At 42.5% G+C, this 12,624-nt stretch overlaps 1 protein-coding gene across 1 annotated transcript in view; it reads right to left on the bottom strand.

The window, feature by feature from the left end:
• The window catches only part of Cttnbp2 (cortactin binding protein 2), a 151,809-nt gene extending 149,211 nt beyond the window's left edge, over nucleotides 1-2,598 (bottom strand). The window contains exon 1 of the mRNA XM_051151881.1: nucleotides 2,411-2,598. Coding sequence (XP_051007838.1) covers nucleotides 2,411-2,491 — 81 coding nt within the window. The 5' untranslated portion in view covers nucleotides 2,492-2,598. The remainder of the gene's footprint in view (nucleotides 1-2,410) is intronic.
• Between the last annotated feature and the right edge of the window lie 10,026 nt (nucleotides 2,599-12,624).

Raw genomic sequence — 12,624 nt, 5'->3', positions numbered from 1 at the left:
CTGGCATTTCACTAGCTTGATCCTACCAAATGTGTATATAAAACCCCACAAGATGTAAACCAATTTGAAATGAAACAAATCTCTACAGGGCAAAAAGAGAATTGCTCATTAAAATTCTGTATATTAGATTCTTTGTTGGCAAAGTGCAAAATAAAGCATTAATTTTAAACCATTAGATAAAAAAAAACAAAAAACAAAAAACAACAACAACAACAAAAAAAAACCAAGTATAACAAACAGAATTACTCCAACTGGCTTTTATTTAAAAAAAAAAACAAAAAAACCAACCAAACAAACAAACAAACAAAAAAAAACAGGCTAAAGCCAAGTGGGGTGGTGGTTAAGGCCTAAATCAGCACTTTAGAAGGCAGATACAGTAAGTTTTAGCTACATGTGACCCTGCCTCAAAATAAATAAAAATCAGTTTACTCAAGTAGCTAATGTAAGAGTCCCCTTTTCAAGTCCAAACTACTTGTAAAATAATAATAATAATAATAATAATAATAATAATAATAATAATAATAATAATATAGTTCAGTTTTACCGAATAAAAAGTAACATAATTTTTACTTAAAAGTAGATACTTTAAAAACCTTAAGTCCTGTTACTGCAGGTTGGAAGCCTACAGGATGCCATGGGAATAAGGAGATTCTTTTCTGGAGATTTTTTGCCTTTGCCCTTAAGAAGAATAAAACAATCAAGCGGCTAACTTATCAGCATCTGAATCAGGCTCCTGGCATTTTAAAACAGTTGACAGGAACACTGACCTTGTTGGCACAGAAGCATTCCTGACAACACAATTTTGTTTACAATCTTGTATATCACACATTATAAATCGCGTGCTTCAGTTGGTTTGTTTAGTGGTTGAAATCTCGTGTGGGCACAAAGCAGTGTATTCTAAGTAGATTAAACTACCCACTTTCCTGGGAGGGAAGAAGCGCGTTCTCCCACACCTCCACTTCCCCCCTCCTCCTCTTGGAGAGTCAAACATTCAATAATTTCAAGTTCCCAGAGGGCCTAGTTTTGATAGCCACTTTTCCCGTTGTCCTTCACAGAACGAAAATAATTCACAAATGGAAAGGTTTCATTTGAAATGTTTTACAAGTTCTTATTAGCAAAGAATGGAAAACTCAATTTCCCCCAAAAGCTTTAGCCCAGAAATCTTCCACTTTCGCAGATGGGCACTAGGAGCCCCCCCCCCCCCCCCCCCCCGCCTCCGGTTCTGCTTTCGCAGCTCTCATTCCCCCTTCCACCTTCCTCCACATCTCTTCTGTCTCATTCTAAGCCCTACCTCCGGAGGTGGGAGGAAATTAAACAGCTCAGGTTGTTTACACCTGGTCCTGCCCTCTGCTGCTCAGACCCGGACACGGTTCTGGAGGTGGGAGACACGGAGTGGGTATCCTTGCGAGGCTCAGCTCAATCTGTTCTGTCCCACTAGGAATCCTCCGAAAGAGCTGCGGGATTTGGCCAAGAGCGGGAGGCGCCCCCAGACCTGCCTTTCTTAGCAGATCTTTGCAAATCTTGCAAAAGCTGTTTCCCAGACCTTCGAATGTTTTCCAACCTGGCTTTGTGGCTCGAGACCCCCATACAGAGCACGGAGGGAGTGTCTGCGTGTGCAGACATTGAGAGTAGCAAATAAGGTGGCAGGTACGCGCCTAAGCAAGCCAGGACCTCAGGGAAAGGGAACAATGTGTTGACTCCAGGTTCAGGAAACCTAGCTCAATCTGGCTTTGGCTTGAGGAGAACGTCCCTACAGACTACGGGCCAAGCAGTAGGCTTCCAGGATCCAAAGTGCTGGCGCTCGCGGGGCCTCTCCTACTGTCTCCCCAAGACACACAAACCCACACACACAAAAGAGCATACTGCCCCGCTCCACATCTGCCTGGCGATGGTTCGCCTCCCTTATCGGCTTCCCCAGGTCCTCCAAGAGGTGTCAGGCACCCGGAGACTCGCGTTCGCTCCGCGACCCGGAGAGGTGAACAATGGGGGCTGAGATCCTCTCTATAAGCACCCCGAGAGTGCGCAAAGGGGTCGCCAAGCATGCGTGAGGGGAGCTCCCAACGGGCCCCTATCACCCGGTGGTGGGGGTGGCATCACCCATTGGAACCCGCTTCTGGCCTTGGGGACACCCCGGGGAAGGGATACCCGAAGGGCATACCCCGGGGAAGGAAGGGGCATCCAGTGGGAGAGGCACACGAGGAAGTAGGTACCCCGGAGAAGGAAGGGAAACCCCATGAGAAGGGATACCCCGGAGAAGGAAAAGGAACCCGAGGAAGTAAGGAGCACCACGGAGAAGAACAAGGCATCCTAGGGAAGGACGGGTACCCCACTGGGAGTGTCCAGCGGGGACCCTGGCACCACCCCCAGCCCGCGTCTACACCGTTCCCGGTGCCCAGGGGAACTCGGTTACCGCCGCCTCCGCCGTGGCCCCCTCGGAGTCGTCCGGGGCGCGGGACAAGTCGGGCTCGCAGCTCGCGCCGTCCGTCGCCATCTTCCTGCTCTAGCGGATCCGAATGCGAGCTCGGAGCCGCGGCGGGGCTCAGCTCTCTCCGCGCGGGCGGTGCTTAACCCGCTGCTGGCTGCGGCCGCGCCGCTCCCAGCCCCAGAGCCTGGCCTCCCCCACCCGCCTTCCCGCACCGCCTCTGCCGCTTAACCCTCTGCTCGCCAGAGACGCGGCGCCCCGCCCACCCGGCCGCCCGCAGCAGTCGCTCCCACGCGACCAAGAACCAGCACGCGAGCCGCGTGGCCGCGGGCTGATGGGGAGACCGACACCAGGGATGGCAGAGAAAACAAGCTTCCTCAAGGGGAGGCGACGGGCTGGCAAAGTCTTTATTAGGCAGCGGGGGCCCAAACCGATCTGGATGCCAGGATCCTGAATGTGAAATTTAAAATCGAGGATTTTAATCCCTCACTTGGAATAGCTCCATTTTTGAGGTGCCTTTATTGATATTTCCCAGCCCTTATCGCCTGGACATGTCTATCCTCTTAGTTTATACAGTGGGCTTTGTTTTACTGCATTTCCCGTGCTAGTCCTCTCTAAAACCTCCAACTTTCAGCTGAAAGTCTGTATCCAGATGTTTTTAGCATCCCTTTGTGGGTGCCTTTCTGTTCAGTTCTCTTTTCAAGGAAGATGGAGCCCCCCATCCACACACACACACACACACACACCTCAAGCCTGAGGTCTCTTCTGAAAACCGCCAAGTATCCAGTGATATCTTACTACTTTTGAGAGAACAAGCAACTTCTTTCGTGCAGGTGAGGATTCAAGGACACACACACACACACACACACACACACACACACACACACACACACACACACACACACACACACACCTTTGTCAAAATGATCCCTGGAAATCCATGGCGGAGTTTGCATGAATGAGTTAGGCCAAGCGCTTAATTCCCAGCTCATGCCTCTAATACAATTCTTACCTTTCCTGCTACCTCCCAGGATCTGAGAATCTATCACCTTATTGAGACCACATGGCAAAGACCTCTCCAAATCTCCAGGTCTCAAAACTGCTGAAAGCACAAAATCAAACAGGAGGTGTTCAAAATGTATCTCCAATGAAACCAAATCAACACACAAGCCAATCTCACACTTGAAGTTCTGGAAGATGAACGACTGGAGGGTTCGGTACAAGGGCTACAGATCGAGAAGCCTTTAAAAGGAGCAAACAAGACAAAAACAAAGACAAAACAACAAAAATCAGGCCGCTCCTAACGAGGGCTTCTGACAAGTCCATTATTCACTTTCCAAACTGGATTCGAACATGAAACAAATCATAGGAATTATTTTCTACAAAGACATTGAAAGGAATTGGTCAACGAAATATAAAAAGTTCCCCCTCAAAAGAGAGGTCCAGGCAACTTTCACCTAGCGCCCAGGGGTTAAGGGTCAGAGTTCAGGATCCACCTGTGTGTTATCCTGACTGCAGGCTTCCCTTTGTTTGCTCTCTGTGGCTTCACTCTGACCTGATCCATGGTGTACCCTTGTCCATCACACCAGCCTCTTTCATTTAATCACATACGCCCTTGAAATTGCCCCATATGAGACTGCCTAGACTTCTAAGATGAAAGCATTTGACAGTAAACGACTTTAAGATGATAGCAAATATTTAAAATTAACAGCTAGGATTATTTCCTGTTCTTTTTGAAAGTCATTTTTGTATATCACTAGGCCATCAATTTTCTTAATACTGATGTTGAATTATTGCTCGAAAAATTAGCTGGCACGCTTGCTTCTGAGGAAGAGGCAGGAGGATAAAACACTGTGTTTCACTTAGGAATTAAGAACAGGTATCTAAAGCACCTTATTTCTAGGAAGCAGATATTATATACTTAGATGTGCATCTCAATTTTTTAAATGCCTCATTTATTTGAAGGCATTTTAACTGCATCATTGGAAAGATATACGTTAGTGTCATTCTAAATAAAATCCAAGCAAACTTATATCAGGAGTCAATTCCTGGATGCTTTTTTGCTCTTTTGTTTATGTGTGCTATGTAAATGAAAACATATACAGACATTAAAAACCAAAGCACGCCACACGTTCTAATTGCCATACCCACGACAACGTGTGGAAGAGAAGCCGAGGCTTTTCCTTCTGTCTTGAGACTGCCTCTGCTATGGACTGGCTGAGCATCCTGGGGTTGTGTGCAGCAAAGGAGGAGGGTTTAACTCCCACACCAGTGGCCTGGACTGGGGTTACCCCTCCACTGGAGAATGCTTGTTTTACCTCCACCCCCCCCCCCCCAGTGAATTAGCTTCCATTGCTTTTGTAAATTAACTCTTTCTGCACAAAGACAGTCTGTCTCTATTGCAGTCAAAGCAAATAGATCTGAAAGGAGAGTAACTTGATGGCTCCAGAATAAAACTCCTTTGACAATTCATTAAATAGCTAAATAATAATAACCATGAAAGACATCCCAGGCGCAGAATTAAAAAAATAAAATAATAAAATAAAATCTGAAAGGCAGAGTCGAAGAAGGAAGTTACAACTAGAAGAGGAAGAAGAAATTCCCATACTGGAAGCGAACCAGATATTTAATCCAGAGACTCTCTTCTGCATTAAGGGAAATATTAGTGTTTTATTTGCAATATATTCAGTATCTCCACCTGCATTTTAATTTGTCTTTGTACATAATGATGTCTTCCTGAAAAAAGAATCTGAGGCTCATTGTTTACCAGATGGTGGGAGAGAGGTGCTTGTACAGAGTTTGTATAGGATACACTTTAAAGGTTCCTTTTATGACCAGAGAAATGAGTTGTTGAGGCTAGGAATGGAGACAGTGGTTGGGAAACCGAGTGGCTTTCTGATTAAACCCTGTGCTTGGCTTCACCAGCCACATCCTCCATCCCACAAAGCCAAGAGCCCAGGGAGCTACACATCATGATGCAAGGGGAGGTTTTCTTCCATGGGAAAAGATAAAAGAACATATGCACACTCTAAAACCAGCCCCATGCAAGAGAACCCTTTATTTCAGTCAAATGACATTTATGGTAATCCCAGAGAGCAAACCATATGCTATAATGTCTTAACTTTGCCAAATGACAAAATTACCAAGTAACAAATCATTTCTGACTACACCCCAAAGACTATAGTTATACAACTTAAGTGGTCCCTCCCACACTTATTCCTGTCTGCATGAAGTGACCAATCTAGGGAGCCCCAAATCTTAACTTCAAAGATTCTGAAGGAAAGAGCTTAGACTAGCTCCCAGCACCCCCATCTAATGCATAATTTTGAAATCAAGACATTTGTCGGAAATGGGCTTTCATATGACCTAACTACATTCCCTCATAGGTAACTTGTTATTATCTGCATGTTCTAGAGGCTCTTTGCAGGGCTTGTTCAGTAAATGTAATTTGTATCTAGTTAGCCATTCTTGTCAATAACCTATGGATTTGGAAGGCTCTTTCACCAACTGTAGTTGGTGTGTGCCAAGGAAATGCAAGCTAATTTTATCTAAGCTAAAGCAAAATGTAATTAGGAAATTAAATCTGCTATGTAGGAAGCAAGTCAATGCTAAATGTAAATCATTATAATCACCCCTTTTAGTACCATCTCTACTAGTTAGGGTTCTCTAAAAGAACAGAACGGAATGAATAACACGCATACACATATGGCATACACACACGTAGTGTACATATATACACATATATGTATACACATATATGTGGTATACATATATGTTATTTCTTAAAGTGGCTTGCATATAGGCTGTGGGCCATGTAATTCAACAATAACTGTCTCCTGACTGAAAGGCAAAGAATCTGGTAGTCCTTCAGTTTACAAAATGGGATATCTCAGCAAACCCAACCTGATGTTGATCTTCCAGAGGACTCCCAGAGAGCTGCCAGCCTTCAGTCTACATTGGAATCCCTAAGAAGTATGTTCTAACACAAACAAAGAAATATCTCAGCAACAGGATAGATGAACTTGCCAGCAAGAGTAAGAGTAAGCAGGTAGAAAACAAAAGCTTTCTTCTTCTGTTTCCTTTTATGTGGGCTACAACCTGAGTGTGTGGCCCAGGTTTAGGGTTTGTCTTCCTTCCTACATTAAATGATTGGAATCTAATCAAGAAAGCATGCCCAGCTTCATGAAACTTAGCTGACTCCAGATATGGTGAAGTTGAGAACAAAAATTAGCCATCATGCCATCTTTAACCAGGATCTGTGTCTGAGAATCATTTAGTTGCCAAAATGGTGTCCAAATACCACGGTTTGGGGCGAGGGAGTTCGTTTGTTTGTCTTTCTTTTGAAATGGGGTCCGACAGACTGTGTTACTCAAACAAGGTCTCTGTCTCAGCCTAATTTTGAACTTCCCAGTCCTCCTCCCTCAGCCTCTCAAGGGCGGCAATACAGATTTATGTTGTTGTTAATTTACCCGTATTTTACCAATAATTATTATTACGACAGTGTTTTCTAACCCACCAGCAATCAATCAAGACACAGACACCTGTTATAACTATATAGCCTTAGTTAACCTGGGGCAGGGCAGATATTAATCCCCTAAACTACTTCCCATGGTGGGGCAAGTGTGGGATCCCTGCCCCAATCCCATACCATCTGCTTCTAATAATTTCTATCAAGCCACATCCCATCCATAATCCCAAATACTTGCAAATGTTCATCTGAGCCAAATCTCCATCCTTAGCAGCCACGTGCTTCTCCTCCGCCTAACCCATGGCACAACCTTTTTCTTCTCTCTCCCAGTCTCTTTTCCTCCCCAGATTCTCACCGTCTCCCCCAGCCCTGGACCCTTAGCCATGCGTATCCCATTTGCCCTGCCCAGGTGTGAAGGCCTTTTGTTGGTCAAACAGGTTAGGCTCTTAGGCAAGGTACAGGTGGGTCACAGAGACAGCAAGCACTAATTAGCATCAAAATACATCAGATAAACCTCCAACAGATATAAGCCTCATATCCAGTTCATATGCTAGATTTTATTGAAGCAGGATAGATATAAATGAATTGTAAGACTATCACGCCCTGATCCAGTCCCTCTAATAGACAGCAAGACCAGCGCAAAAAAAAAAAAAAAAAAAAAAAAAAAAAAAAAACCCAGGTAGAGGTCATTCCACTCTGCTGGCTTCTTTTCCATCACTCCTTGTTGGTTTACACTCTTACCTGCAGAAACCACTTACAAGAGTAAGTTGTGGTGTGCGAGGATGTTTTAGTACAAAGTCATTGTGGAAAACACAATTTTAACAAAAGAATGTGGCCCACAGCTGCCCCTCAACCATCTGAATTGGAATTGGATTTGAGCTTTTCCACTGGTTCAGCCTCTTTTGCCACCCTGCAAGCTTGCAGTATGTAGTTACTAGGCAACCATGAAAGCAGAAGTGTTTATACCATTAGGCATTAATTATAGCAGAGCTGTATTTTTCTTAGAAAGTTTTAAAACCATATAAATAGGCTGTGAGATCCGACCTTTCTTGTCTTTGTTTAGAAGTGCAGAGCCTGTTATGAAACCAGACCTTAAAATTTTCCTTTAATGCTAGGTATGTGCTATTCAATACAAGAGCAAATGCAGTGTTCAAAGAATTTAAAAAGAAGCTAAAGATGATGCTTTTCAATCTTAATAATTAATGCAGAAAGTGCTTATGCTTGACTCAGGATTTGCTTAGGCTACAGACACATAGTTCTACATAAAATTATGAAGTGAACCAGTCTTTGTACACTCTAGAAAAGCACAATTTGTGTATTTGTAGTTAATGGAATTTCTAATACATTGGATTTTTTGAGACATAAATTTCACCTCACATTGCCCCAAATCCCAATTGGCAACAATATTTACTTTTATCCTTCAAGATAAAACAAAGCAGCTAAACAGTTCCTATCAGCTGGGCTCACTTTAAAGCATGTGAAAATGTAATGGCATTATTTGAGAGGAGATAGCATAAATATTCATACAGAAGTTGAATAACCAATGAATACAAAATACAATTTAATTCATTGTATTTATGAAACAATGTCATAGATAGAATTAAAGGCTTAATTATATTTATAAATTGAGCTGAATGAGGGAAAAGACACTGGTATTGCTAGATTCTGGGGAAGATGAATTCATTTGTACGATAATAAGGAAACTTACATCTGGGATTTAATATTTTCCTACTGAAAATGTTTCATGTTAACAATAGGATATGTGTATTTTTTTATGAAAATCAGTTAACCTTATACCAGCTAATATTAACTCATGATATCATCATTCAGTGTTTATTATTTATCAATTTCAGCATTAATATCATCTATCTAAAGAATTAATTTAATTGAAATATAAATTATACCACTACTTTTTCCTCCCTTCCGTATCTCTTTTGGATCTCCACACTGTCAGCTCTCAGCCTCGCCCTCTGAATGACCATTCAGATTACAATGGAGCCTTGTGTAGCACCTTTCACCTTGCATCATCCCTCTACTGGACATGCGGTGGCCATAGATGTCTACTAGGATGTAGCTGGTGACTCCACTACCCAATTTTTTTCTAGTTTTTCAAGTCAGGGTTTCTCTGTGTAGGCTTGACTGTCCTGGACCTTGTAGACCATGAACTCACAGAGATCCAACTGCCTCTGCCTCCCCAAGCACTGGGATTAAAGCCACTGCTTCCAGACCACTAGCAGATTTTTTAAAAATGAGCTGTTGACAGGGGAGGAGATGAATGACTCTGGATCCAGATTCCTATGTGTGAGCAGTTGGTAAAGGCATCTCACACACCAACCACGCTGCATTGTTCTGCTTTGACCACAGAATCCTATTTAGAATTGAGACAAAAACAAAATTCTAGATTTAATCATGAGCGGTAAAGCAATCACATATATAGAAGGAAGGTATTTTTGTAAGTGTAAATCAGGACAAAACTTGACTTTAATGCAACACAATATGTCCTGTTTATGATTTTGCCCTTTTTAGCTCCTAAGTCTTCCAGATCCTGTTGTCTTTTGGCTCAAAATTCTAGAGGAAATGGAACACTCAATATTTGGACTCTCTTCTCTGAAGTTTCTTCCACTCTGAGGTTGTATCTTTCAAGTCCCTAGCACTTAAGCAACCTTCCAAACCCACGTCTGCCTCCTTAATCCAGTAAGGCATATTCTTATTTCCTAACTAGCCCCAAACCACCCCAACCTTTCCCTCAAGAAGCATAGCTTCTGAAGCCTCGCTTAATCCATGTTTGCTGATAGTCATTTCATATACATGGTTCCATTTTATTATTTTAGAAGGAGAGTTGGCTCAACACAATCTACTGTGTCACAACTGGAAATGAAAATCAGAGAAAGTGTTTGTAGCAAAACATCCTCGTTTCTCTTGCCTAATTGAATTATAGTTAGGCTTATAGTTCTTGGATTTATATCTGGGAGTTGAGTCTAAGCCTACCTTAGACTCTCCCCTGTCCCTTGACAAATAGAATATAGGTACTGACATATGACCTCATCCATAGTCAGACACAGTATGCCAAGCTGGCACTAAACATTAAAGTTGTGAGATTTATCGCCACCAAATACAAACCCTGTTGACAGTTCTTAAGATGTAGTACTGTTTTTCTTATTTGTCGGAAGTGGCCTGCCTGCCTGGGTTTAAAGATTGTTATTCAGAAGAAAAGAGGCTAAGGGTCAAATGAGCCTGTTCCAATGATTAGAGGTTCTCAAACATAAAGATTCTAACATATACTTTGAGTCTTTGACACATTATTCCACAGTTCAAGGTTAAATGAGGATTGGTGTGTTTGCAGTACCTGACACCAAACCAGCATCCAAGTCAATTGTAGATCTTTATTCCAACTTGTTGGATGGTTCCAGTATGATGGCAGAGGAGTGCGCTGATGCACAGGCGTGTGAAGTCAATGCTGCTACCCCCTTCTTTTGTGTCCTCGGCCTCTTTGGCATTGTGATAATACTTAGGGAGCCTTGTCTCAAAAAAAGGTGATTAATTCATAAAACGAAATACACAGGATAGTTAGGAGTGAAACTCAGAGCTCCAACAGTAGATTTGATCCCCATAACCACAAATGCATGAAAAATTCAAAAGAGCTGTACAGCAAACTAGATAGGAATGAATTGGGTCCTCATGTTCTTCTGGAGAGTGACTTACAGGCTACGATAGCTTCCCAACCCGAAAACATGCTTTTTTAACTATTACAAATGTCTTCATTATAAATGCCATGATTTTAAATAGATATTAAAATATTTATTAATTTGCTGACTTCAAGAGATCAAACTCTACATTTAGTAGGCCAGTTAAGTTACCATAGGAAGAGAGAAAACAATGTGTAAAATACAGTGTTACTTACCTTAGTCCTCCTCCGACGGTATTTCAGGCTTTTCCTGTCTTTTAAAGAATTTTAATCTCTCTAACACACATGCAGTTTTGGAAAGAAATTCAAGGAATTCAATAAAATGATTGCACAAATATACCACTGCTCTAACAAGGTCATTTGTGTAAAATTTTAATTTCAAATCAAATATTACATGATATTCCATTAAATATTAAAAGCCCCATATATACTTGGAAAAGTCTAAGTAGAGACACTTCGGAGGGTTCATTTAAATTAGAAAGGGTTCATTTAAATTAAGTTGGTTGTCATGGCATACTTATTTTAGTGTGTGTGTGTGTGTGTGTGTGTGTGTGTGTGTGTGTGTGTGTGTGCTTATGTGTCTGTGTGGGTGTCCCTAGAGGACAGAAGCCAATTTTCTTCAGTTTTTTTCCCACTCTCCTAATTAGAATTTCTGTTCCTGTGATGAAACACCATGACCAAAAAACGAGCTGGGGTGGAATAGGCTTATTTGGCTTACACTTCCACATTGTAGTCCATCACTGGAGGAAGCCAGGAAGCATGAGCCGATGCAAAGGCCACGGAGGAGTGCTGCTTACTTGTTTTCTCCTCATGGCTTGCACAGACTGCCTCCTTATAGAATCCTACACCGTCAGCTCAGGTATGGCACCACCCACAATAGGCTGGGCTCTCCTCATCAATCACTAATTAAGAAGAAGCCATACAGCCCAATCTATGGAGGCATTTTCCCAATTGAGAGTCCCACCTCTTCGATGACTTTCGTTTGTGTCAAATTGACATAAGATCATCCAGCATGCCTTCCTTGTGATATACGGCTTCTCACTGACCGCGGAGCTCAGAGAATCGGCCAGATTGCCTTGTAAATGAGCTCAAAGGATCGATCCACTTGTCTCCATCCCCTAGTACAGGAGTTGTAACAAGCCCAGTGCCCAGCTTTTGTGTAGATGCTGAGGATATAAATTCAGGACCCCACATTTGTGCAGCAAGCATTTCACTGACTGAGCCACTTTCCCAGCCTCCATGGAAATGTTTTCATTAAATAGTTGTTTGAAGTTTGTGTTTAGAATATTACTAGGCATTTCATGGAACCGGTGTCACAAACTTTGATCATATCTGGGATGTCAAATCTGAACTTATCATCCTCTAAGCCCATGGACTAAGTGAGCAGATGTACTATGCATGATTTATATAATAACTAAAAGCCTGAGCTTCTAGCATGTACACATCACAGTGGTACATAGAAAACTTCCACCTGACAATCTCACAAAGGGTCAGAAGACCTGAGTCTACCAGCTCATTTTGAATCTGTAGGATTGAGGGAAGGCTTCACGCATCTTCTTGTAATCACACCACATGGCTGCCTCCCATAGGTTCTTAATGAAAAGCACTATAGCTCAAATGCTCTCAACAACCCTCCAAACACATTATTTGTTTCCAGTTTTTGAAACTAGAAGAAAGAAAATAGAGTATAAAAATATATCTAACTTCTCTAGATCACGTCAGTGTAGGTTTGATAGTCAGCACTGGAACAAGCACTCATCTCTATGTCATCGACTATCAACGAGTCTGCCCATGATGTAGAAAGCATTCAGAGAAGACTGGTCTACTTGCCAGGGCAGACGGAACGTATGAAGCCTTTGCTCTCCAGGATGCAGCCTGTACAAGCAGTTGTTACACGTTTGGGATGGAATGGAGTGTCACTAAAAATAAGCCATCCTAAACTGTGCTTTCTGGAAGTGGGAGTAGGAGGGCACTACTAAAAATGTGAGCAATATTTTTTTTTTACCCAGTTTGGGCTACTCTTACAAAAGATCATAGACCAGGTGGTTT

This window comes from Acomys russatus, chromosome 10 (genome assembly GCF_903995435.1).
Source record: "Acomys russatus chromosome 10, mAcoRus1.1, whole genome shotgun sequence".
NCBI lineage: Eukaryota > Metazoa > Chordata > Mammalia > Rodentia > Muridae > Acomys > Acomys russatus.
Note: the sequence above shows the minus strand (reverse complement) of the source record. Positions and strands in the feature narration are given on the sequence as shown.